This window comes from Gavia stellata, chromosome 18 (assembly GCF_030936135.1).
Source record: "Gavia stellata isolate bGavSte3 chromosome 18, bGavSte3.hap2, whole genome shotgun sequence".
NCBI lineage: Eukaryota > Metazoa > Chordata > Aves > Gaviiformes > Gaviidae > Gavia > Gavia stellata.
Genome location: NC_082611.1, coordinates 7,158,316 through 7,186,245, shown reverse-complemented (window position 1 = coordinate 7,186,245; position 27,930 = coordinate 7,158,316). Strand labels below are relative to the sequence as shown.

Genomic DNA, 27,930 nt, shown 5'->3' with positions numbered 1-27,930 from the left:
TGCGGAGTAAGTACAGAAAGAGAAGGGGTGGTCAGAAAAGTGAGGTGATTTCTGCAAGGTAGTCAGCCACGTGCCGGGAGGAGGCGACTGGTGAGGGGCTGCGCATCTGACCAAATTATGTGCTGGCTTCCAAGTGTCACTGGCATCAGCTCAACTTTGGCTGCAGCATCTTAAAACTTAAACAGAACTAGAGCAAAGCTCTTTTAAAATAAACAGTAATTGCCTAAAATCAGCGCTACATCGACATCAGCTAACGTCTTACGTGGATGTCTTTATTTTGCACCCTTTTCGGTTTCTTGAGGATTAGCTGCTTTTACCCATTTGGTATCCAAACAAGTACACAGAGTCTATTTATTTGTTTGATAATTACATATTTATTACCCAGTCTTTCTCAGCAAGCTGAGTCATTTCTTTTGCACACACAAGTAAATAACAATTTTTGGCCTGATTACCCTTTCGGGTGACACATTCCCTGTTCTTCCGTTTACTGCCATTTGAACCATCCCTGCCCGCAGCGCACAGCATTGCGATGCCCACAAGAAAACTGTAGGCTTGAGGAGACGGACGGTTTAACAAAACGTGACTCAGGCACAGATTTCAAATTGAATGCGTTTGCATACGTTCCCCAAATATTTGAACAATGGGGCTTGTTCCACGGCACGACTTCTCTGCTGAAAGCAGGCCTGTGACATTTCTTTTCCGTACGGCTGTCCAGCGGTTACCGTAGCCTGGTGTCGGCAGCGGTGAAGCTCACTTGAGCGTAGCGCTGCACCGAAGCGCTTCAACCCCGGCGAGCGGCGGGGTGTGCTGGGCAAGTGCCCGGGCCTTCGAGGAGAACGGCAGGCGGAAGGGAAAGAAAATCCCAAGACGACTGAGTGGGAAGGAAACAGCGAGGGGAGAGGCAGAAATACCGGGGAAGAAAGTCAATCGGGATCCAAGCAACAGAGGCCAAAGTGAAAATCAGAGGTAACTCTCCACGTCTCTTCAGCCCTTCTCACTCCAGAGGCATCCACGGCTCCATTTTGCGGAGGGGGAAGCCGAGGCAGGGGGCAGCCTGGCTGCGGCCGCCAGCAGGCCGGTGCCGCTGGAGGGAAGAGCCCGAGGCAGGGAAGGGCAGCCCCGGCAGGGAAGGGCAGCCCCGGGGGAGCCGGGGCGGTGCCGCCATGGAGCGGTGCCGCCATGGAGCGGTGCCCGCTGCAGAGGAGGGAACCCCGCCATGGGCCGCGGGGCCGGGGCGGTGTGAGGGGCGGTGCTCGGTGGGCGGGGCGGGCTGCAGAGGGGGGCGCTGGCGGCACGCGCCGCGCGGGCGGGGCGGGGCCTCCCGGCGGCCCCGGCAAAGCGGGCGGGGCGAGGCCAATCTCAGCCGTCGCCGCTGCTGCCGCCGCCGGTGGTTCTGCCTTTCCTGCGCTCTGCCGGTACCAGGTAACCGCCACCCGGGCACCGGCAGCCCCGGCCTCGCGTGCGCGCGGCCCCCCCTCTCCGCCGCCCCCTGTGAGGGGGAGCCTCTCCCTCCCCGCGGCCGCGCTGGGGCGGACGGGGGTCTCCCCTTTCCCTCAGGGGTCAGGCCGCGTTTCCCCCGCCCTTCCTCAGCGCGGGGGGGAGCTGGCAAACAGCTCGGCGCCAGCCCGTTCCGGCCGTTGCCGCGCTGCCAGCCGCCCCCCCGCCCCCGTTTACCCGTCACCCGCTGAGTGGCGGCAGCTGCCGCCCGCTCCCGCCTCGGCCCGCCCGCCGCCGCTTCCCGCCCCGAGGGCCGGTCCCGGGCAAGGCGGGCTCCGGCGGCCGGGGCCGCGTTGGGCAGCTGCCCGCCTGGGAGCCTTTGGGGTGCTGTGTCTCGGCCTGCATCCTCCTCTGGGCGGGGGGGAGATCGGCCTCTTCCTCAGCTCGGTCGGAGTCGAAGGAAGGCAGCAGGGCGTGAGGACGTCGCGTTGGAGAGCCGGCTGGAGTTGTTGGGTCCAATGCTGACCTCTCTTTAGGGCCCGAAGTTACTTGGAATCGGCGCTGTTAAGCTGGAAGGAGAGACAAGTCTCTGCCGTAGCTGTCTGCCTGCTTGGGTGCCTCTTGGCCTGCCAGTTGGAGCGTTTTCTTGTCCGAAGTAACTATAACCTGCAGCTTTCCACTCTGATTTAGAAAGAATTGATAAGTGTGCTGAGCGCCTGCGCTCACTGCAGCTGCTGAGCTTTAGTGCAAATGTAACGTACTGTAACCGATGTTGTGGTCTGGTGCTGGGTAGTGTCAAGCCTGTCTTCACTCTCCCCCCTGTTGTCACCTCAGGGCAGCTGGTGTCAGTGAACTGCTGCTGTGGGGAAAGTGGTGTTGAACAGACAGGGTTTTTCTGTAAAAGAGTTTGGCATCGCTCACTGAGTGCTCGTACTTTTACTGCAAAATATGATATTTCAGTATTGTGCTCATTTTGAGATGATAGAGCTGTGCTTCTGATGTGGTGATCATGTTTGGTTGTTTTTTGGTAACCACGGGGGTAGAAGCATCTGAAACACAAAACTGTTTAGAGGCAGCGCCTGTTTTCTGACAGTCTCAAAGAGTTTTATGCCTGCTGGAAAGAAAAAGTATTTGGTTTGCCTTATTTTGTGTTTCGTATTTATTAGAAAAAGGTATTGTTTATAATATGTTATAGGAAAGGGAAATCTTAGCTAGCAAATGCCAGGTTCCATGTTTCTACAGTACTTGCAATCCCCCATCCCACCGTCTGGTTTTCAGTTTAACATTACACAAAAAGGAAGTGGAATCTTCGCTCGTTTTTTAAAAAAAAATTCTTAGTGCTTTGCAACTGACTATTACAGGCTAATGCTTCTGTTGAATTTCCAAGTTGATCTTACTGTCTAATTTCCCCTGTCCCCTCTGGGGGTGTATTACTATTTGCTGGTTTTCGTAATAACATTACGGAAGTGAGCTGCAGGCTTTTTTGTTGTTAGTGGTCTGTATGGAGGGCTTTGCTGACAAGCTTAGTAGGCTCTTTACACTGATGTATTAGTAAATATGGCAGCTATATACCCTTAAATCTGTGCTACTTGGCGGACTTGGCGATTATGAGAGTTGTGGACATTTTAGGCATTCGGGTGTAGGAGTTAGTTGTAAGTTGGCTTGTGTTTTGTTAGACGGTTAATATTGAGGTTGTTTTATTGGGCAAGTGAAGCGCCTTAGGAACGCGAGACAGTAAGTACACCATGCCTTTGGCTAGCTGCCGGTGAGCTGATGGTTAAAACCAACAGGAATGACGTGCGCACACGCGTCCGCAGGGAGCGAGCTGGGAGCGTGGGACCCCTCGGCGGGGAAGGCAGCGGGTGGAGAGCGGGGGGCTGGCCGCGCCGGCCGCGTCCAGTGAATTCAAACTCAGCCCCTGAGTGACAGGGGAAGCTCAGGGAGGCTGGGCCGCATCCGTCGGATCCTGCGGGCTTTGTTGGGGCCCGGAAGCCATTTTGGGATCCTGCGGTGTGGCATGGAACAGTATGTCCTGTCCGCCGGGGAGCGCGCCCTGAGCCCGGGCCGCCATCGCGGGCGCGGCGCGGCGGCCCCCCGGCGCCCCCCGCTCCCCCCCGCCGGTGCAGCCGCGGCGCTGGGTACCGGCCGCGCCTTCCACCCTTCCCGTGCGGCCCCGCCGGCCCGGAGGCTTGCCTGGGCAGGCTGCTGGAGCGCTTTGAAACTCCCGGATTCTGTGGCAGCTTGTGGAGTCTGATGGGGGAGGCCTTGAGCAAAGCGCTGAATCTCTTTAAATGCAGAGGCCTGGTGAGGCTTGTGCGCTGAAGACTCTGTATGTATTTGGTTGTGAGACGGGCTGGAGGTTGCTAGCTTATAAAATGACTCGGTGTGTTGCCATGCGGTGTTACAGGTGCTGTGTGTGTGTAAACAATGAACATGAACAGGCGGGTTTGTTGTTTCACCGTAGCTCAATGTATAGCTGGTTTCTATCGACCTTCCTTTTAAAAACCATTTGAAGGGGTGCTTAATGTGAATATGCAGTATTACTGCTTTGGGAAGAACCTCTTTTTTGTTAGTGGTGTTACAGTTTGACACCTGTATTTGAGAATCTTTGCTATAATACTCAATGGTAACATCTAGTTTAAAATGTGGGTTTTATTACTTGGGATTTTTTTGTTTGCCTTTGTACTTTCGTTTTAAAGCAATACTAATGTTTTAAGAATGTGTGTTTTAATAAAATGCTGATTTAGCTTGGAGCTCTTTGCTCTTCAGCCTGTTTAAACTAGTAGTTAATTGGGTATCTGGAAACATTCTTCGTGGAGTAGATTTACTTAGGAATTTGTCTTTTACCAAAAAGAGGAATTTTATTGGCTATTCTGCATAATAGTAGAAAATAGAAATTGAAATTACAAGTGAAAAATGGCTTGCTCTCAGGAACTGATAGGATTGCATACTCCAGTTTCATTCTTATTAATAATTTGCCCAAAAGTCTGTTTAGCTTTTCTGGCATTAGTATGTTAAATCATAATGACTTAAACTTGATTTGTTTGCTTTAAAAGGTAAGGATAGAATAGGGTCTAATTGAAGCAGTACTACCAATGTCTCTCTAAGACTTTAAATGTTTAATTTTTTTACCCCTTGTAACATAAAAAATAAGACATGCTTTCTTGTAAATTTTCTCATTCTGTAACAGTCTTCCTGGTGAATATTTCTACTCTGCCAGGGTCCCGTTTGTGAAATGGCGATTTAATGCTTCCTTTGTCACAAAGGGTGTTCTTGGGGAAGTACCTAGCTAGTGTGTTGGTGGAAGTCTATTTATGTACCCAAAGGGACGTAGTCACATGCTTGTAGCGTATATACAAAGTGCATTTGGTGATGCTTCTGTGCTTAAAGGCCATTATCAGAGCATCTCATCACCTTCCATGAAAGCCAGGAAGTTTGCTGCAGTGGTACTAGGGTTTCGTTGAGGCTGGCTGATTCTCAAAGTGATTTTCAGATAAACAGGCTTATGAGGTAGTGGTGCGGTCTCATGCCACTCAGGTGCTTCATAACCCACATCCTCTGGAGACATGCAAGGGGCTTTGTGCAAAAGTAAATTCTGCTGCACTGATTACAGGAGTCCCTGTGCTTCCTTGTGTTCTGGCCAAATCAGAATCTGTGTCTTCTGCTCTTCTACTCTGCTGATTTATTGTAACACTGATTCAGTTGAATTGCAAAGGAGAGATCATGCTTGAGATGTTTGTTGTCTGCTTCCCCCAAAAGAGCAAATAATCCATCTGTCTCCTCTCCAGGAACGTGGAAGCTAGTTTGTAAGTTGAGGCGCATTCTAGTGTACACTTGCCTTCTAGCTGAAATGTGTGCTTCTCTTTAAGTGCCTTTAGGTTGTCTTATAAATGCACTCCTACTACTTGGGGTTTTCTATGCAACTACATGCTGAGTTCTTTCACTCTACATCCCTTAGTGCTTAGGAATAGATGTTTATGGGCTTCTGAGGAAGGAAAAAAGGCTATTTAAAGTTTGGGCCCAGTAATGCTTGCAGCAAAGCTGATACCAAAAGCCTACATGAATCTGAGTCCAGACAGATCTATGTACCTAAATCATAAATCTGCTGGGCATCCAGAAGTGTTTGAACTGGAACTAAGTACTATGTCTACATCTCGGGTTCTCTGCCAAGTTCTGTGGTTTTAAATTTCCAAAATATTTTATTAGCATGTCTCTTTCTGTTCCAGTTGAAAGTTTCATAAATGAGAAGAAATAATAGATGAAAGGTGGAGTGCTGTTAAACATGAGTGAACAAATTAGAGGGAGTTATTGTCCTCCACCCACCCCTGGTCTGTTCCATAATTTAAAGTTCTGCTGTAATAAGTATGTAGAATATTTCTACTAATACTATTTCTACTAATACTAATTTCTATTAAATAAATTGGATTGATTGTTTGTTTTGAGGGTTTTGTTTTGAAGAAATGGATAACTAAAATTAAGTTACTGAACTAGTGGCCAGGTTTTTAAAAAAATATCCAGTTTCATAGTAAATTTTAGATGCTTGTTTTTGAAAATTGTGGTGGTTATCTCTGAAGATTATTTTCAAGTTCTGCTTAAGTCAGTTAAGGCTGTTTTGTTGCTTTGAAAAATTGAGTAAATGTTTTTCCCATTGAGTCTGAATTAATTTTAGAGCACCAGACAAACAGTGAATCAAACCAAGCCTCTAAATCTTCTAAGAGTGATTTCTAACTATGTGGTGTTTAAATGGCAAACCTGTTACGCTTACCAGAGATCTTGGTGCTATGAAAACCAGCTATTAATAGACCTATGCATAAATACCTGCAAGGCTTTTCAGTTAGCAGTGCCATTGTCAAGTACATATTCGATCTGATACTAACTTAATGATGTATTTCAAACCTTAACAAATAAGGAATATGATGCAAACTCTAGCATTTTATTTCTTTAGAAATCAAGTAAATAGAGAACTGGTAGGAAAGGGGAAAAGAACAGTAAAGAAGCTGAGCCAATATGTTATTTTTCAAAGTCTGCCTTTGCCTGGCCGGTATGGGTAGCAGAGACAGAGGGAGGAGTTGGGTAGCTACTGAAAGCTCACCTGCGTAGCCTAGCTTTCCATGTGGGAAAAGACTGCTGGGTGTCAAAAGCATTACATCGGCTATTGAGTTGCCAGTTAAAAAGTAGGTTTATTGATGAAATGATGTGGGCTGATTCGTCAAGATCAGCTCTAGTGGAAACTAAACAGAGGTGTCCCTGGCTTGTGATTTCAAAAATCTTTCTATTGGGGTGGACCAATTTAAACAGATCAACCTTAATCATGGTTTTGAATTTCAGTGGTCATATGTCTGAGAAACCTGTTTTGCTGTTGTTTAAAACAAGTGCTGTCTGATGTTATCAACATTGCTCACCTTAAAATTCACTGTATCTCCACTTTTGTTACTGGGCAATCATTACTCCCTGGTTCCTGTTTCCTATGTCCTAAGATGAGCTCTTATTTGTTGTTCAAGTATGGCAGCAGTTATTGTGTATTCTAGCAGTATTTGCTGCTTATTCTATCAAGAGAGTTAGACTGCTTTGCTAATATTTCTGCACTACTGATTTAAGCTTCCTTTAAACAAACAACAAATTTTATATACAAGCCAGTGAAAGCATTATGGCTCTGGGACAGGTGAAGTAAGTTTAGAGAAAGATCACTTAATGGAAATGCTTTCTCTAATATTAGTTTTCTAATCAGTTTTCTAATATTATAAGTTGCTGAAGTGAGAGACCTTATTTTTCATTAATCCCATAAATGCATGGGAGGTGCTTGGTTTCAGAAAGCTATGATGTTTAGGCCTGTAAGTTTTGATTTTTTTTTTTTTTTTTTTTTAAAAAACGGGAAGGAAACTCTATCTTCAGTAGTAATGGAAATATCCTCCTGCCTTATTGACATCAGGATTTGGAGGCTACAGGTGGACTGACTAAGAGCATTTTAGTGTTATGTATAGAGATTTCTTTTTCAACTGCTATTACCTGTACCTGTGACTCCGTGCTTTTTGTCTGTTTCTTATGTATATGTAGCTATACAAATGAAAACTCTTACTTCAGCATAGCAAAGTGCATCTCCAAAATGAGATACTTGTTGATGTTTTCTTTATAAGAATTGAAGTGTAGCAAGGGATATTTTTACCTTAGTTTAGGCATGTCAACACAGTTGTGTGGAATATGTTTTACTGCTGCTGAAACAGGAGCTGTAGATGATCTGAAAATAGCCAGGATTCTGCTTTGCTAACCATGCAATTCCAGGATAGTCAGATCCCTATTTTGTTAACCATGAATAACCAACTGTCAAAGAATCTTTTCTGGAAAAGCAAAACTTTCCTTGTGGCTAATAAAACTGAGAAACTCAAGGTTTTTTGCAAATATTTTGAACTTAAAAGTCAAATTGTATAATGCCACAAGTAGTCACCCATGCAGCTCTGCAAGTTTCTTGATACAAAAACATTAGTTTTTATTTTCTTCGTAAATCTAGAACACTTTTCAAAGACCCCATGGAAAGTTTTACAAGTGTGGGTTGGGTTTGATTTTGGGTATTATTTTTTTTGGAAGTGGATGGCACTCTGGGAAATGTACCTAATTCTAGCCATGTGAGTCACTTTGCAGTTGGCCCTTCTGCTAGGGTGTGTATTCACTGTTTTTATGAAAAGAATAAATTAACCAATACCAAATATTGCCATTTGATGTGAAACGAAGGAAGCTTCCTTGCTGCTTAGTGGATGGTGTTCAAAGGTTGTAGAGTAAAATGATTTGACTATATGTAAAAACTTTCTCAGCTTTCATCTGTGTTAAGCTTTGTTGGTGCACAGAACAGCCTGTGCTTTCCTCAGTGGGCTTTCAAAGCAAAACTCATTATGAAGAGATCTCTGAAGGCATGGCTACGTAGTTTTTTAATTTTTTATGCTTAGATTTTAGGGATGCTAGAGTAACTTAGTTCCTGTGGAAGTGTTGTAGTATAGTTGTGATAAGAGCTTGGCTCATACTACAGTAATGTTCTAGAGAACTCGGAAATTGCTGAAAATAGAGTATCATAAAGAAAGTTGCGGTCAGAAGTACACTGAGCTTCATGCAGTACCGATAAGGGATATCTAGCATTAGCAGCAATACTGCTGAAATACTGAGAGCTCCATATTTCTGGTAACAGTAGCTTTTTTGTTTCAGTACTTCATAACACAGGCTGAACAGTGCAAGGGCTCTTACATTGACTTTACGTAACTTTAAGTCATTGCATTACTTTATTTTCACCTTTTACAGTATGATTTGAAACAGTCAACATGGACTTTTCACGTCTACACATGTACACTCCTCCCCAATGTCTGCCAGAGAACACTGGCTATACATATGCACTCAGGTGAGAACTCTTTTCTTCTTGTAGAGAAACTATATGTTCTCTGAATGTTGTTAATTCTGGAGAGTTTAGCTTTCATGGTAAGTAGCTGACTTCTTTGAAGAAGCATGCTTTATCTAGTCTGCTTTGAAAATAACTGCTTTCTCTGAAATGGAGGAAAGAATACATGTTGAACTAACAGGACAATGACTAAGGTAATGACTCAGTGTTTATTAGTTGCTATGAATAACTAGTCTCCGCCTAGTTACAATTGCTGTTTTATTTCTGTAAATACGTCATCAAAATTCTTAGATGTTTTCTGGTATGTTTTGTAACTTCTGTGTGTGTTTTCTTTTGTGACTTGGTACCATTTTCACTTTAAAACACTGATTGATACGCCCTCATTGCCGCTAGTGTGAAACTTGGCTGGAAGTTGCATATTGCTTACTTTTTTTTTTTTAGCAAAACCGCTTGTTGTGTGAATGTATAATCTGTATTCTAATGACTTGTTTTTTCTTGTATCTTTTTATTAAACTGACTGCTATTAGGCTTTTTCTTAAATCACTTCAGTTTTCTAAATAACTGTAGTGTGTTTGCTAGTTTTTGTATTATGTATTCAAAATAAATGTTGTGATGCCCATTTGAGTTATTTAATATTAAATAGAGCAGATTGTGGCTGCTGATTAATCTAGCTTTTCTTTTCCTGTTGTTGGGTTAGTAGATGTATTGAAGCAAGTATAAATCAGTGAGGCTGAGTTATTGGTTTAGCTAATTTTAAGTTTTAAAAAAATTTGTTCATTAGGATGCGGTATGAGATTGCTTTTCTATTCTGTACCTGTAAATCATTATTATGTATTTAATGTATATTAAAAGATAGTACTTAGGTTGGAGAATACTTGGCTACTTGCCAACGAAACAGAAGTTGGCAGAACTGTAGAATTAAAGAGATCACTAACTTAATATTCTTGCTTTTGTGTACTCTAAAAGTGTAGCATCATCAGTTTTTTGTTGGGGATTATGGTTTTTTGTTGCTATAGTCTGATGTCAATAATGTTGCAAAATGGGATGTGTTTTATGTTGTGTCAATTAAATTGCAACTCTTACTGAATTTTTAGAAACAAAGTGGTAGAATGTTGGTTAAATACAAGTAGGTTTACTAATTTCAAGAAAAAGCATGCTGGACAATGAAAGATGATTTATGTGCCTTATATCAGCCAGCAGGTTCACTATTATATTGCTAAATGTTTTTTAGATAGCTCTACATTGCAGATGTACCATACAGATTGGCTGAAATATTTTAACTCTCTTACAGAGGATAACTTTCTCTACTGTGAACAATGAAAGTAGACTTTGATTCTTCAGGTTGTTTAGACAGTGACTTTTATGTCTCTGTGAGCATATCTTTCTTAAAACAAGCTGTGAAATTGTCATCTAATTTGATTTCTTAGTTGTTATATTTGTCTGAAATGATACTAATATGTTCTACTGTACAATCTTCTCCACAGCAACTAATCTTTCCTGCAGACAAGAGGGAATAAGTAGGTCTTAGTATTAACTTAAGAAATTAAGATTGATTTTTCTTTTTTATATGTATTTCCAAGAGTATTAGCAAAGTAGAATTCAATGGCTTGCTTAAACTAATCTGGGGTTAAGACCTTTCTGAGCTGGGTTTTTCTTCTTGCCCACTATTTTCTTGGATAAGAGTTTTGTTTCTCTCTGAAGCAAACAAGAATACTACAGGAGCAAAGATTAACCTGTCAGGAAAGGAAGATGCAGAATGATGAATCCTATTTGAAATCTGAAGTATAGTTCGTTATGAATTTGGGTTTTGTGTAGAAGACAGTTGGAGTGCTTGACTTCCTACATAAATTAAGATTGGTCACATGTCTTGAAACTTTTCGGCCTCCCATTTTGCTGTGTTAAACTATGTTAGGTATAAGCGTTCAACTTATCCAGCTCTATCCATTTCTGAAGTTTAATAACTTAATGAAGGCAAGTATAGTTAAACTAGGTTGAAATTAATTCATTGTGATTCTTCTTTGTGTAGAAAGGAAGGATTAGCAAGCACTTTCTTTAAAATTTCCTCTTGAAAAACTCTATGAAGCCCCAAATACTAAAATAATGGGGCAAAACTGCTTGGTACACTGCCTGCTTTCAGGGTGTCAAGAGAGTGAACTCCAGTCTTTTGAGCAGACTCTCGCTGTGTGTCTGCTTGCTGAATCTGTGCAGAATGCCATCTATTATTGATGTAGCTCTTCCTACCTTGGGTCAAGCAATATTTGAAGAATCTGAGGAAAGGGTGAGTTAGGCAGAGTTGCTAATCGGAAATATTTTCATGTTGAAGTTCATTCCTTCTTCTCCACGCCCCCCCCCCCCCCGCATTTGTTTTGCTTATATTCTGATCTGGCTTGTTCTGCCTTTGACAATTCAATCTTCACAAAATCTGTGAGTTTCTTTAAAGAAATTGGCTTGTGCATGTAGCACTGCAGAAAGAAGTACAGTGAAGTTAGATACCACAAAGCTATTAATAGATTTGGTTATGACCTATTAATAGAATTTATATTAATACTCACTGGGATTACTGTGTGTTCATAACTGTTTGTAGTGCTTCTACTTTGTGCTTTTATTTCTCTAGCCCAGATCAGAAAAGCATTAGACTAATATAGCTAAATAACCTTTATCCTCCTCAAAATGCAAGTCAAACTTGTGAATCTCACCCACTTGTCAACATGTAATTTACACTCCCCTCTTCAAGCTGATCTATCCTTTAGTCACTGTCATCTTTTGAGTTGTGTTGGTTTTGTCAATTCAGGTACCTTTAACACTGCTTTTTCTTCACAAATATGGATTAAATTAATAAGAGTTTGGGGGTTTTTTTCTGTGTCAGAGCATTAAATAGGATGTATTTTTCTGCAAAATAGTTGAATAAAATCCATTGGGTTTTTTAAGTGTGTTCTGGGACTGATCAACGCAATAGCTAAACAACTAAAGATAGTGTCCTTGGTCAGTTAGTATAAGCAGTGCCCTGGTCAAAAAGAGTATGAACATTTGTATGCTGATTATATGCCTGCGTCCATGTTAGAAGACGTGTGTTTAGCTGTAGTTCTCTAGGTGTATTGCATTTATCTATTATTATCTTGAATAATCAAGAACACTACTGCCCGTTTCATTCCAAGGAATACTTACGAAATAAATTACACTTAAGGTCCTCCAGCCAAACCTATAGGTGTGCTAAAACTGGCAGACCTTGTTCTCATTCCACGTATAAATAAACTTGAAAATTAACCCACTGAAGTCTAGGACATTCTTTTTCTGTAGAAGCTCATGTGAAGGAGGTATCAAAGTAATAGCTAAGAAACTGGAAATGTAAGACTAGATGCGGTCAGCAGATCTTCCAGCAGCCATGAGAGCTGTTTGTTGGGGGAAGGAACCAGCCTGCACTGTTTGTGTAGGTTATCTAGGAGTGTAGGGTAATTGCATCCCACCTTTAAGATTTTTTTTTTTGCTAGCTATACATATTGGATAGGAGTACCATCAATGTACAGGTTCATTTCTGTCCTGTGAAAGGAAAGGCAGGGGTTTTTGTTTACTGTAATCCTTTCTGTAGAATAAAAGACTGCTTTCTAAAGCGTGGAAAATGAGATGGCAAGTTAGGAGACTTCTAGATACTGTCCTGCTGACAGAGGACAGATAATTCACTTCCAATGTGAAGAGAATTATTATCCTGCATAAGGAGGGAGAAGCTCTCTTTTTTTAAAGATGAAAAGATACCATGATTTTTTCTTTTTTTATATAGTAGAGCCCAATTCCAAGCTATGTATTCAACCCAAATTGATATAAATGTTCATTGAGGTACTTAATGACAGCAAGTGTTCACAAACAGAAACAAATTGGGGCTGGTCACAGCTGTCAGCTTGTCCTGTGTACTTTGTGTTCTTGTGAATTGAGTATCTGTAAGAAACATTGGGTGAAGATGAGGAAAAGCAAATGCATAGTGGCAAGTGTAAATAGCAAAACTAAGTTCTGAAGCAACTGTTTAGGGAGGAACTCAATAGTAAGCTATTGCGGCTTTGATCCTTTCAGAATGAACAACAAGAAGAGCCATATTTAGCCTGTATTCTCACTTCACATCTGTCAGAATGCAAGCTGTCTAAACAATATTTTCCAAAACTGTAAAAAATACATCCTTTTGTACCTAATCAAATGTAGACTAAATCTGTTTTCACATGAGGAGGCTCCTGTCTTATTTCCTCTCCTCCTTCCACCCAAATGCAAGCGAGGATTAATAAGCATAATTGTATATAGTAATGTATGCTGGGTTTGTCTTAAGTTGTGCTTAGACTCCTCCTGCCTTGCACAGGGTTGCACTGCAGTTGGCAGCATTAGCAGGGCAGACCAATAAGATCAAGCAGGTGGTGCCAAAGACCTGCCATCAAATCTGTGCACATCTGGGTGGTTGAGGAAGTTATTTTGGATAAGCTCTGGTCCTGTGGGCTGATGGCCAATTTGCTGCTGGAGCAACTAGGTGCTTTCCTGCAGTGCATTGTCTGGGTTAGTTTTTTAGCTGAAAGAAATGCAGTTCACGTGCTCTGACACAGTCCCATCTTACATGCTTTACTTTGCATTGTGGAGCAATGAAGAAACTCACTTCTAAAGCACCCACCTTGTCAGAATTAAATCACTACTGTAAGTGTAGCTGCTAGGCCTTCTGATGTTAACTTATTTGTATGCCAAAGTAATACAAGGAGGCTCAGGGAAGACCTTATAGCTCTCTACAACTACCTGAAAGGAGGTTGTAGCGAGGTAGGTGTTGGTTGCTTCTCCCAAGTAACAAGCAATAGGACAAGAGGAAATGGCCTCAAGTTGTGCCGGGGGAGGTTTAGATTGGATATTGGGAAAAATTTCTTCACCGAAATGGTTGTCGAGCATTGGAACAGGCTGCTCAGGGAAGTGCTGGAGTCACCATCCCTGGAGGTATTTAAAAGATGTGTAGATGTGGTACCTGGGGACATGGGTTAGTGGTGGACTTGGCAGCGTTAAGTTAATGGCTGGACTTGATGATCTTAAAGGTCTTTTCCAACCTAAACAGTTCTATGATTCTACAATACATATCATATTACTGCTTTGTAATGTTCTGGGGTCTTTAATGATTGTGTAAGAAAATTATCTCCATTAAATTGTTTTTGCACAAATATATTTTATAGTAGCTGTTTGTATGTATTTTTTAAAAGGAAAGCTTCCATTTCAAGTACAGATTGCACAGTAGAATCTATTCATTCAGACCTAATTTGCTTGCTTGGTTTTGTTTGGGATTTTTGGAGAGAAGGGAGCTGCTTTTGTTAACAATGCCTTGCTCAGCTCTTCTTTTTTAAAAAAAAAAAAAACACAAAACAAAAACCCAGGAATATTGAAGTAACTGCTGTTACAGCTCTGTATATCCCTGTGGCCCAAGAGGGGATAGGCTCCTTAAGGAAGCTGGCCTAGACACTTAGTGTTTAGATACTTGGGGTCACAGTGCTGAGTGGTTCTAGGACCTCGCCTCCTGCTGCGCAATACCCTGTAACAACAAGCTCTGCTCAACTACATAACTGAATGTTTCCTTTGATTGTAAGTATGAGTATTCTGCTTTAGGCTAAACTTCTATTTTAGTAAACGTGTTTCTTACTGACTCCTCTGTTTAATCTGTTTGTGTTTGCCTTGTGTGGCTGCTTTATCTTCATTGTAAGTTTTCATGGAGGTTCTGAGAGAATCAAGTGTAAAAGTGTGGAGTAGAGTTCCTGGGGTAATGATGCAAAGCTCGTCTACATATCAACTTGCCTCTGTAGGATAAAACGGAGAAAAACAGATGAAAGACTCTAAACATTTTTTTATTTGTTTAGAGTTAAATATTTCTAATGATTTGCATTAAATTAAGAAATCTTTTAAAACTACTTTTTTAAAAGGATTGGTAATTAAATTAATGTAGCTAAAGTGGGAAAGCCTTTAAGTATCATAAAGGGAGGAAGTTCCTCCTTGTTGGGAGGTGGAAATTCAGAGTAGTGTGGCATATGGATCTTTGGTTCTCAAAACAAGGAATTGGCAAACAAAAAAAATTAAAAAGAAAAAGCCTTTGACTAAAAATGAATCTTTACCTTGCAACTTAGAGTGCATCATGATTTTTAATTTGCTGCTAGGTGTGGTGAAGAAACTGCGTCATGAATGGCTTCCTCTCAAATTGGTTCCAAAAGAACTAGGCTGTGTAACGAATGCTTGCTCTGGCTAAATTTCAGACATGGTCTCCGTGGTGGTTGTTTCTTTCTAACTGTGATTTGCTTTCAGTTGTTAAACTTTTAGTATGAATTGCTTGAGACAACCTTGAAAATCTAGATGCTGCTGAATTATTTGGGTTACTTGGCGTATCTTGTGGGAATTGCTTCATAACCATGGATAAGCTGCTTTTAATGGAAACTTTGACTAGCTTGAAGGGTGTGTTTGTTACTAGGGGAATTTTCTCTTAAACCTGGTAACTTTGCTGTTCTTATTTTGCTGCAGTTCAAGTTATTCTTCATCTGCTTTGGATTTTGAGACCGAAAACAAGATAGATCCAGTATTTGATTCACCAAGAATGTCACGGCGTAGTTTACGGTTAGCTGCTGCAGGATTTAATAAATCAGATGATGCACGGAATGATACCCTTCATGACAGCTCTTATGCCGGAAACATGTCCTTCAGAGAACAGTCTTCTAAGTAAGCATCTTTTATCATCACAAGTTAATTTATTGGTTGGAGTCTTGAGACTTCCTCTTTGAAAACAATAGTACAAACATAGGTTACCCACTGTTTTATTCTTTGACCTCAGTGTTTACTGCCATACTTCAAAAATTATGTGCAGTATGTGGCTTGCAGTGAAGTCTTTGTAAAAGTATAGGTGCTTGAAGGTGAGGATTTCTTTAAACCTGATTTGAGCTGTCTAGTCACATCAGTGTTGAAATACCTTGACTGTTTATTCCTTTAATAAAATGAGAGGCTAACAGAAATTTGCATCTTTAATGCTATGTCTTATTTGTCTTTGCTTTGTCTCCTAGGATGGTGAAGCAACGCAAAAGTATGAATAAACAATCTGGCAGTGTAAGACACACGCCAAGGAATAATCTATCCACCTCTTCCATTTTTAGCCAAAGCAGTTTCAATAGCCATGCCAGTGATGCATCAATGGTATCCACTGTATTGAATGAATCTTTGATTCGAGAGCAGACAGAAGTTGATCATTTCTGGGGTAGGCAATGATTGCTATTGCTCATATCAAACTGTGAAAACTGCTTGTGGTTTCCTGTGTATAAATATAAATGTATGTCCATATCTTCCCTCTTTTCCACACCCATTTTTCCATCCTACCCCAAACATGTGCACGTACTTACACTTTTGCTGTAGATGTCTGTTAAGATGCCTACTGGAAATTCAGAGTCTAGTGTGTAAACTTGATTTACTGGCATAGTCAACATCAGGACATGTTGCACAGTCAAGTTAATATGCCAGGCAAACATACACAATTTTGTGATGCAGTACCATAGATTGTATGGATGTAATGATCTCTTACTATTTTCTTCAGAATGTGCGTGGAGTACTGTATTTAAAGAATGGTAAACATGTAACTTGTCTTTGAAAAGTCAAAGGAAGAGCATTTTCGTGTTTGTTTATAGGCAGAAGTGTGTTTCAACTTAACATACCTTAATCTGAAAGTTTCAAATTAGTGGCATCTCAGGATTTCCCGAGAGGGTTTTTGTGTGTGGCTGGCTGGTTTGGTTTTGCAAGTATATACAAGTATACTTTTCTGGAACTTACTTTCTTCACTGAAAAGGAAAATGTGGGAGTTGTCTACATAAAGTGTTGTATAGGAGAAGTTGAACAACTTACTATATATCCCAACTCAGACCATTTGTTTCTAGTCAGTATGCTTGTGACCTTTCCAGAGTCCTAATGTAAAGAATTGTTTTGATCTTAGCAGAATGCATTCTAAACTTTAGATTACCTGGCTCTTAAAATAGGATCTTAAAATACAGTAGTACCAAAGTAGTTACCAAGCAACAGAAACTGCCTAAGCTTGTAATTAGCTGCTTTAAAGTCACATGGGAGCTAAGAAAAGGTGTAGTTGTCATTCATACTATTTTGTCTGCTGCTTCTGTGGTAGAATGCTTTTCACTAACTGTTACCCTACTACATTAATGTCTGAATATACGGTTTATTCATGTGGTGGACTGCAAAATGTTAAATACTAATCATAAAGTAGCTTTTCTTTGCAGTCGTAACATTAGTGAGACTTTTAATTTGAATTCATGTCAGATATCGTAGTTGATTACAGGACTCCCTTATATTTGGGATCAAATTTATTTTTTTTTCTTTTGAAGGTCTTGATGATGAAGGCGACCCTAAAGGTAACTACACTTTCCTTTTCCTTCCACATGCATTCTATTTAATGTTAACTAGTGGTGGCAGTACTGATGTCAGTGCACTAAACATTTTACTCTTGGTTTGCTAGGTAGTGATACTACACTGACACAGGGAAATGGTGATATAGCAACAGGAGAAACGCAGACCACAATGATCAATGGCTACACTTGCAGTGACTGCAGCATGCTTTCTGAACGGAAGGAGGTTCTTACAGCATACTCAGCTTCTCATGTGCCATCTTCCAGAATTTACTCTAGGGATAGGAGCCAGAAACATGCATCTAGTAAGTTAACTTTCTGTTTGTGTTTTATCTGGATAGCAGAATGGTATACTGTTTAGTTGATGCATTTTCCATGTAGTGTTATTTAAGCGCTTTTATTACCTGCTACGTTTACCAATAACTAAATTCTAGAGATCATCTTATATACCTTTTTCTGTATCAGTCGAAACTTTATGTACTTGCAGCTTCTGATACATAACTATCAACTTTTTTCAGTGCTGCTGTAGGAATGAAAAAACTTCTAAATGCAAATGCCATGGTATCTTAATGAGTTAATTTGCAAACTGATTTGGAACAAAATGGACTGTTCCAACCAGCACTGATCATAGGAGTCTCCTAATCTGGTATCAGATCTATATGTATCTGTTTACGAGGTTTTTGGTCAGGGCTTTTGGGTAGCAAGCTTTTCTATGCAATCTGGTTGTTTTTTTCTTGAACTTTTAAGATTGGGCAGAATTGTTACTTTTGCAATACTTCTGTTATCCAAGAAATCTGAGACATACCTTCGTACTTTCTGCTTTGGTTTTTTTCCTCCTCATTTAACCTTGCAGCTTATTAGAGTGGGTTTAGAAACTAAACCTCAACTACTTGAAAAATTGAACTCCAAAGGGAAAAACTGATTCCAAATAGACTTCCTAGTGACTACATTCCTAAAGCTCGAAAAACAAATGAATCTGCTGTAAATAAGGTTCTGCCTTTCCAACGCAATCTCCATTCTAAGGATGGTTGTCCTTGGTGTCTTGACTGTGTCTGCCTGCCTCTTGCATAGCATCTTGAATTTCTTGATTGTTGGTAGTCCTCAGTTACCATGAAGAAGTTGTTTCTTGAGTGGCCTTGAATTAGAAAGGAACCAATTTGGGGATTCTGTAGGTGTATTATTCTTGAATGAAGTATGTTTTCAGTAGCAAGAAATCAGTCTATTTGGACTATAATGTGTGACTTTAAATGCTTTGAGGCACAGGTAGGAATTCTGTTGGCTTAGTGTGTAGTGAACTGAAAGTGACACTGTATGAAAACTGTTTTCTGTGCTCCTGAGTTTGTATTCACACAGGAGAATTTTACAAGGAACTCCTCTTTGTACAGTCCTTTGAACTTTAATCCAGTAGTTTGGGTTAAACTTGGGGAGGATGGGGGAAGAGGCACACAATCACGGCAGGTTTTTGGAATGTGGCTGATGCTGGGAAAGCAGCAGTATGGTGAACTATGGCTTTGTTCCTATGGCTCTGAAGAAGTGTGTGCCTCTAGCACTTGAGGCAGACCACTGCAGTAACTTCCTCCAATGTAAAGGCAGAGAAGAAGATTGGAAGTCCCCACCCTTTCAAATTGAAAATAAGAATGTAGTTTGTCTCTTTGGAGCTGTGACCCACAAAATCGGTATCAACAGCTCACATCATTGAGAAATCTTGATTTCTGTAAGCAAGGAATTCATTACTACTCAGAGTTCTTAATTCTCACGAAGATAATATATTCTTGCTGAAGCCATACGTTCTGTCTAGAAGGCATTTTCCTTAGGATGCATAGTTCTTACAAAAGCTTTGCTGTAATATCTAATGCATCCAGACTCTTCAAACCACGCTTGCCTAAGTTCATACTCCTGGCTACACAAAGGCTTTCCATGCTTCGTCCTTGCTCTTCCACAAGCTAACAGTCACCAGAAATAGAAGTACATCTTTACGTAGGTGAATAATTCGTATTCACACTGTTTTTTTCAATAGGAGGAACCTATTTCTACATGAGTAAGATTCTCCGATTGGTCAAACATGCTGCAGCATCTTTTGCATCACTATTAGTGCAACTATTTCAAATGGTTTTGCTGAAGCTGGGTTATGAATTTAAAGGTACCTTTTCAGTTGTCTTCTCTGGTCTCCACACAAAGCCAGAGTGTGTGTGTTGGGGTGTGGTTTTTTTTTTCTTACGGGCTTCATTTTGGCACTATGGTGTTCTTTTTATATAGTCTTTTGGCTGGCTCCTGTCTTTCTACCTTTTTTTATTCTTGTTATTTAATTATCTCAGTTGTGCTACCCTTTTCATACTTTTCCTCTGTTTTGGAAGTATCAGGATTCACATATGTGAAATCTGTGTTACACTTACGAGTCACATGTTGATTTTTACTAGAAAATGGTAGAAGGCAATGTTTAAATTGAGAAACTTAAGTTGATTTTAAAAAAACCTGGTGTGATAGTGTCAAATCCTATTTTTCAATGGCATTAGGTTTGGACTATCTTGTTACCCTTAAGTCCACTGTGCACTTAAAGCTTCGTTAGGTCTGTCTTGCAAAACTAAAGCTGCCATCATCACTCTGCACTACTCTAAAGCATATCTTGTTTTCCTTAAAATGTTCGATTCTTCTTTGGTGCTTTCTCTTTTATAATACATGCTCTACGAGTGAAGTTAAATTGCCATAGGCAGAAGGTAACTGATTTTTTTGTGTGAATTAAACTTTGTTCTTTCCCGTTGTCTCTGCCTCACTGTCTTAACTTGCTAATGCTCTATTCTCAGTCTTTTAAGATCTCTGATAAAATCAATACAAAGTTGTAACAGTTGGCCCGTTTGACAGAATGATGGGAATAGGGACTCAGGATTTGCTGAGTTATTACTTATGATTTTTTTTTACTAACTTTGCTATCTGAAAAGAAGCAGGAAGATTTTTCAACCAAAAGGCTCCCTCTTAAAGAAGAAAAAATAAGATTGCACAGAATAGGCTTCTTCCTTGATCGTTTTTCAGGTTTCCTGTGGGTAAGCTGGCTTTAATAGGGAACCAAGCCAGTTTAGCTAAAATCTGTATATACGACAGCTAAAATGTGCATATCTGAAAGGCTTTGAACTTGAGGGTTACATTCCATATATGCTTTTTGAATGTGTTGCAGCTCACTCAGACTACTGTGGAAGCATGAATGTAAAGGAGTTTTACAGAGAAGATAGCCATCTTGGTGTAAATGAGGAATCAATATGTAAGTATAATGATGACTGTCGTCTTTTTAGCCTTGGGCTGTACACCAGTTTGTTGCTATAATAGTAATGTCAGATGCCCTATGACTCTGGAAGCTACAAAGTAAATGTTTGGTTTGCAACTTAGATGTAGGGGGGAGAACGGTGACTGCCTGGTGTACTGTAGTATTTCCCCCAGCAAGTTTTACTCCACTGAAGTTTGCTTAGCAGTTTTTGGTTTGATAACTGATATTATGAAATAGACTTGTTCAAATAATCTTGTAACAATCTTGATTTGATCCTGGCTTTGTCCCATTAATCGACTGTTACCACAACCAACAGGTGATGACTGTAAGGGGAAGAAACATCTTGAAATACACACCACAGACCACATGCAATCCTCATGGGCTAAAAGGGTAGCAAGGACCATTTGGCACACCTTTTCTTATGCAGGTTGACTTGGACTCTTTTTCTTTTGCTTTTATTTTGCATCGCAATCTCAGCATTAATCTTTCATATTGTTTTTTGTGTTTCTTTTTTTACCTTCATCTATCAAAGTAGATTAAAAAAGTATCTAGAAAATTAATTTACTTAACACCTTTCCTGTTTGACTTCTTGCTCTGATACTGGCTTTTGTACAAGCTTGGCAGACTGCTTACCTGTTAGTAAAAACAAGGTGTAGGGACAGCACACACCTTTGTATGTTAGAAAGAACAAGTCAGATTGTTAATTTATTGCACTTTGGGAAAGTCTGTACTCTTGATAGGTTGAAAAGCTGCCTTTAAATGAAAGCAAGGTATGAGGTATTGGTATGCAGATTATTTGAATAAAGGGTTTTTAACATTTTATTTTTGTTCTAGTGATAGTCAATTTTTACAGGAATCTTTTATATAGGGATAGAATCTTCCCTGTGAGATGAGCGTTCCCTAGCTTGAATGACAGAGGCTTCAAGAATCTGTTGAGTGCTCTTTATTCAGCAAAAGAAAATGATTTGAGACACTGCAGTCACCTAAATGCTTTGCAAAATATTGGGTTGGTATATCTATAATCCCTCAGATTAACCCAGTCATATCTGCTAATCTGAAAAAGTAGGATTATTTTCTAAATGTATACTACGTAGTTTGTTCTGTAGAACGAGCAATCCTAGTCTTGGATGTAGTAACTGTTGGCTTCGGTGAGCTTTAAGTTACAGCGTTTTGTTATAATGCATTGTTCTTTGGGGGTTGTTTTTTTTTTGTTGTTGGTTTTGGTTTTTTGAGACTCAAAACTGACATACTGAAGATCCTTGGGTACACTCAATTTAATTAAAATTTACTGCTTGTAACTTTCAGTAGGGAATATTTTCTATTATTTATCACTATTTCTTAGACATGATTATTCAAGTCTTTCACTAGGATTTAAAATTTTTAATTGTTCCCTGTTCTACACATGAAGCTAGATAACAAAATGTATAATTCAGAACAAATAAGATGCTTTTAAAGTAACGGCATGCTTAAAACTTGTTTTTATGGTAGTACTTTTTTTGCTATTATCTGTTATACTTGGCATGTTTATCTAACAAGGCCATGCTACAAAATGTAAAACTTGTTGATTTTGGAAAAGTGATAGTCTAACTACACAGATGCTGTTGATCATTCTGTCTATCTGAGAATTCTGTTCCTAAATTGCCTTGGTTTTACTTGGCTTCATATTTATTATTGGCTTGCTTTGCTTTTAAATAGTGAAGAACAAAGTTTGTAGACTACTGAAAGGTATGGTTTAAAATTACGCAGAACATGTAATGGGCAGGGGATTGAGTCTGTTTTACTGCATGTACTGCGAAAGAACCTTTAGCTCATTTATGTATGTTATCACATAGAGTTAATTTGTTATAATCTAGGTTACTTTATGCTTCACGTGTTGCGAACAGTGGGAACAACAGGATGGCTTGTGTCTCAGAAGGTCTTGTCTCTACTTTGGCTGGCCATCCTTTCTCCAGGTTACTATCCTAATCTGTGTGTGTGTGTGCGTTGCCTGTTCCTTTTGACAAACTAGGAATCTGCAGTATGTGGCTTACACTAGTTCAACTATGCTTATGCTGTAGCTTTTGTATCTTGAAATGCACATGCTACTCTACTTTCTTTATTGACCAAAACATGCTTAATGAGAGGGTATATTTCTGTTCACAGGCATAATGAGAGACTAACCAGACTGTTTCATGAGGGAATGAGTGTGTGAATAGCACAGAATATGGGGTGTCTAGAATAATGGGGTGTGTTTGGTTTGGTAGTCACTTCCTATCATGGTATTCCTCTTAACAAAAACCAATGCTGTTAACCTGTGCATTTCTTGAAACATACTGAGGTCTTAAGTGCGTGGTAACTTGGATTCAAACATTAATACTGAATTTTTGTCAAGATAGTATTGATATAACAAATGAGCATTTCATCTTTTTTGCATGGCTTTTGGGCTTGTTGAGTAGCTGATGTTATAATGCTGTCATACCTGTGATATCTAGATGTTAATAAGCTGCATGTGTTGCCTGTACTCATGCATTTCTCTGCTGTGCAAAGTATTCTTGGCCACAGTTGCATGTCCATCTGCTTGGTTTCTTTAAACATGTGCTGCAGTAACTACGTTTCACACTACAACTTTTTGTCTTCTAGGGAGGGCAGCTTCTGGCATGTTCAGGTTGCTTAAAACCGGGTGGTATCAACTTGTTACTCTGATGTCTTTGCTCAAGGTGTTTCTTGTAAGAAGGTGTGTATCCTTTGAAAAATGTTTTGTGAGCAAATTATTTACCCAGTTATAATAGAAAACAATAAAATATGATAAATGCATTGTTTCTTGTAAACGTTCCTCTCTCTTTCTCTAGATGCCTTCCAAAGATCTACAAGCTGTTACTGTTTCTAATCCCACTCCTTTTTCTACTAGGTACGTGAATTGTTTCGTTATAATTCAAATCAGTGTATGCTTACTACAGCTGTTCCAAAATACCATTTTTAGTTGAACTTTTGGTTTGTGAAGAAGATGCAGAAGCAAAAAAGAGCAAGTTTGTGAACAGGGCAGTAATTCAAGCTTTCAAAGTACTGACAAGTCAGTGAGCTTTCCCCTTGCTATGAAAAGAATACCCTTGATTTAATTTCACAGAGCTCTTTAGACAGGGAGTGTGGTTAAGTAAATGTACCAAAGTCCTTTTTTTTTTTTTCTTTACCTCCCCTCATAAGAATTAGCAATGAGCTCAGAAAGAGTAGGCCGCATACTGATTGGTTTGATTGTTGCTGATCTCCATAAAAGTGTGGTTAAGTTCTTTTACCAACTCATCCTAAATCTTTCGTTTTCTCTAGACCATGCTTCAGTTGCTTAAAATACTGCTACTTAGACTGGTTAGTTGACAATATTCCTGGCCAGCTGTCTACTTTGAAATAAACTCAGTTCACAATATTTACCGAAAGTGCTGGGCCATTTCTGAAAAGCAGTTTCATGTCTTTGCGTGTCCTAAAAAACTTGTAGCTACTTTGGGGAGAAGATGAAGCTTCTCAGAAACTTACAGTGGGGATTCAAAATACTCTGTGCTAGGGAGAATAAGAAAGGAAGAAGTCACCCTGTGTAGAAAACGCTGCTAATTCTCACCAAGATACTGCAAAAAAGAAGTGTGATCTTTGTGAAATGCTAGATTGTTTCCATGGAAGCCTAAGTTTCCTCCAACTTTTATTAGATATTACACAATATAGCGTGTAGTAAGTAGGATATAAGGCAAGATATTTTCCATTGAGATAAAAAGCAGTATTTACATCTGCCTTCAGTAAGCATGGCTTGTCTTAATCAGTAAATGAGACCTAGGTCCCAGGGAAGCAGTAGTGTGAGATTAAGGCTATGTTGTGATATATAAGCACAGTTGTCTGCCTTACAGCTGTGTGAGTGGTACTGATGGATGTTCCCTAATATTCTTGAGTGCTTGACTTAACAATTTCAAAGCTGGCTCATGCTGATTTTTATTTAGACTGGAGTACTGTCAGCTGTGTGACATCTGCTTTGCAAACTTAAGGTAGCTTTTGTCCTTAAGAAGACAATCTGTAGATATAAGCAGTCTTAAGGGAGAATTCTCTTCAACACTCTTTTTGCTTTTTGTTTGTGGTCTAGGTATATGGTTCTGGGGGTTTGATGGCTTCATTTCATTATTACCTTCCTTGAACTGGACAAGAATTGATAGAATACAGAGAATAGATGACTCTATTCGTGTTCCTGAACCACAGGCTGATTCTTTTCACTCTGTGCAACCTCCAAAGGTAAGGGAGAACGGTCTAGGGGACAGCTTTCATACCTCTTAAGACTTCTTAACTCCCGTGTCCTCAATATTTTGCAGTAACTACTTGCTATATAAGGGTAATGTAAATAAATGTCTTGATTTTTATATATTAAAAAAAAAATCTTTATACCTTAGGATACCATAAATATCTTTGATTCTGGTCGTATAAGTGAGCTGGAAAAGCAAATGGCCTTCGTGTCTGACAGATGCCATCAACATGATGAAGAATATAGCAAAGTGATGCTTCTACTCCATAATCTTCAAGATCAGGTTGCCCAGATGAGCGACAAAAGTGAAACATTGAAGCTAATAAAAAATGTGGTGGGTCAACATCTTAAAGATATGAAACTGGAGGAAAAGGTAAGATAGTCAGTTATTGATACTTTCTGATATTGATCAAAGTATTCTGTTTTAATAATGCAGATTATTAGTGATTTCACTTTAGGATTCTTTATCTGTTACAGAATTAACTGATAGGTAGTAAATGCCAGGGAGGAGTCATTGGCATTTGTTCCTCCTTTGTTACTGCTGACAAAGAATTAATTCCAGATAGGTGGTCTGAAGTAGACTATTACATTGCTGAAAAGCAGCTGGATTTATCCTGTCTTCCTACAAGGACTATAGGAAGGACTAGTGACAAAGAAGGGGTTTTGTGGTAAACTTCCCTGTGTACAACCCCTACTACTGAATCAGGCCTTTATTTTATTACAGATTCTATAATTTCTCACGCTACCTGCAGGATAAGTCACTTAAGCACTCACAGAATGAAATTAAAAAAAAAAATGCTTTGTAGAAAATCTCAGTTATGCTATTTGTACTCCAAAAGAAAATACACCACCTCTTTCTTCCCTGTTTAAGACTGACTTCCTGGCTTTACATCAAGAACATGAGTTGCGCATCCTGACGCTGGAAGACCTTCTTGAAAAACTCTCTGCTGAATCCAAGGTATTGAAAGTTACCTTTGCTAACTTGCTGTAACTGTAACCCGTTGATAAAACGAACTATGGCTTTTTTGTTGGCTATCCCCATCCCCAGTTTGCTTTACTCTAGCTATTACAGTTCTTTAAGTCTCAAAACTTGTGTTCTTGCTCCCTCTTCTTGGAGGGGCTTTCAGTCCAAAGATGAAAAATTCACTTGACCAGTGAGGCAGGTTCTATTTGGAATAAAATCTTACTATACAGAGGCACAAACGTAAGTGTGGGGACACAGTCCTGTATAGGTGGTGCTAAAATGTGTCATTTTCATTTAACGTTCTTTATCCTCTTTCTATCACTTGTGTTTCTTCATATATGTCAAAACTGACTTTTGTATTTTTTAGGACATCCAGAAGGAGCTTGATGTAGCCAAAGCAAAAACAATGAGGTATAAGCACTTTTCAAATATATTTTGCTTTTTCAATCTTGATGCTAACTGATGGTGATATACATGTTCTTCTTTGAAATATAATAATCCTTTTCTTTGTGTCAGTTAACTGACCTTAAGAGTTCGTGTCGTCAGCAAGAGTACTTCTGTCTTATAGTAGACTTTAACTGTGATGCTGAACATCAGCACAAGGCCTGTTTCCTGTGTGTGAGCAGTCCTACAACTACATTTTTACTAGAGAAAACTGTTTATATAGTGGAGGAGAATGAGTGACTTCTCATCCTCTTATAAACACATTAGAAATTTTCCTCAAATTGCTTAGTAGACAGTAACTGCTTTTGATAGACTTTATATTTAAATTCTTGATTTGTATAAATTCAAACTTTCTTCTCTGTTTTTTGGTTTGTCAGCTATACTACTCTCTAGTCATGTACTGTATAACACCAGGATAAAAACTGCAGCACTTCATTAAGTAGTTTCCCCATTGGGAAAAGGAAAAGAAACACTTAATTGCTGAATTGTCATTTAAATTAGATCTAAATCTAAAATGGCTTTAGAATGATGGCTGATACTTTTTTCCATAGCATGCACTGAACACTGATCTATATTTGTCATATGTGACCTGCTACTTCAGCTCAACTTGACACCTGCCTCTAAACTTATTCTGGTTTAAGTAAGGTAACCTGAAACTCCCTCTAATCAGTGGCAAACTCATGCAAATAAAGTTTGACTGGTTTGCCAGAAACCTTGAATTTCCCAAAAGTCTATATATGTTTGAGTTGTTAACTTGTCGGCCTGGTGATGTTCTTAAGTCGTCACTGTTGGATTTGTTCACAACTTCAAAATACTTTGCTTTGAATATATTAATCCTAAGTATGCCTTAAACAACATCTTCAAGGAACTGCAAGCTCACAATGTCTATCATGGTGTATAACTGAACTAAGAAAGCACTTTGTACTAGACAAGTACGTTCTCACACCTTTGGAATTTGATGGAATGATTCAAACTACTCTTTCCTAATTATTGATTCCTTGTTTTTGTCAGAGATGATGATGAACATAGTCAACTTCTTTCCAAAGTTAAAAAGCTAGAACTTGAGTTGTCTCAGATGAAATCGGAGCTTTTAACTGGGGAAAGTGTGAAGACAAGTTGCGAGAAAATAGATGTCATTCATGAAAAAGTAAGTTCTGTAACTTCTGTTACTGTCCCAATAAAATTTGGTACTACTTGGTTTTGTTCACTAACTTCTTGAAATGCACCGCAATAAGTAGCGTGGGGGTAGTATTCATCTGAAAGAAAGGTAGTGTTTTATGTAGTGGTACTGTGAATTTTTCCATTAGTGCATAACATTTTACTGGACAAGAGTTTATGCCTTGGCTTGTACAATGGCAGGGTTTTTGCATTTAAGGTATGATGCAATAGCAGTTCTGTATATAGTACTTTGCTATTCTTACCGATTGTATTTTGCTAACCCATGGTAAATGTGGAAAAGAAACTTACATAAAAGCAAGTTAGGTTTATGATCTTGAGAGTTGTTTTAAAAAAACATGCTTAAGTTCTTTTGAAGCCTTTTAAAAGGTCTAACTAGAATGTAGCCAACAAAATACAACAGTAAGTATTGATACGGGATTATCAACTTTGACTAAAATACTATCTTGGGATAACACTCATATGATCTAGCTATTGTGTATGGAATCAAAGCATATCATAAGTAAGTGACTAAGCGACTTGCTTAACTAGGCCTGACAAGTACACTGCTTTCCTTCGAGCTGCCACAGTGCCTTCTTTGAACTCCTGCAGTCAACTTTTTTTTTATTCTGAAATGTTAGTCAGACCACTAATGTAAACTGC

At 39.6% G+C, this 27,930-nt stretch overlaps 1 protein-coding gene across 1 annotated transcript in view; it reads left to right on the top strand.

Moving 5' to 3' along the window:
* The first annotated feature begins 1,387 nt into the window (after nt 1-1,387).
* Nucleotides 1,388-27,930, top strand: part of SUN1 (Sad1 and UNC84 domain containing 1) — a 32,133-nt gene continuing 5,590 nt past the window's right edge. The window contains exons 1-17 of the mRNA XM_059826487.1: nt 1,388-1,422; nt 8,722-8,818; nt 15,326-15,520; nt 15,859-16,049; nt 17,179-17,205; nt 17,310-17,504; nt 19,217-19,339; nt 20,369-20,452; nt 20,772-20,882; nt 22,309-22,407; nt 23,075-23,168; nt 23,284-23,342; nt 24,552-24,697; nt 24,853-25,077; nt 25,576-25,662; nt 26,036-26,079; nt 27,124-27,259. Of these exons, the coding sequence (XP_059682470.1) occupies nt 8,742-8,818; nt 15,326-15,520; nt 15,859-16,049; nt 17,179-17,205; nt 17,310-17,504; nt 19,217-19,339; nt 20,369-20,452; nt 20,772-20,882; nt 22,309-22,407; nt 23,075-23,168; nt 23,284-23,342; nt 24,552-24,697; nt 24,853-25,077; nt 25,576-25,662; nt 26,036-26,079; nt 27,124-27,259 (1,893 nt within the window). The 5' untranslated portion in view covers nt 1,388-1,422; nt 8,722-8,741. The remainder of the gene's footprint in view (nt 1,423-8,721; nt 8,819-15,325; nt 15,521-15,858; nt 16,050-17,178; nt 17,206-17,309; nt 17,505-19,216; nt 19,340-20,368; nt 20,453-20,771; nt 20,883-22,308; nt 22,408-23,074; nt 23,169-23,283; nt 23,343-24,551; nt 24,698-24,852; nt 25,078-25,575; nt 25,663-26,035; nt 26,080-27,123; nt 27,260-27,930) is intronic.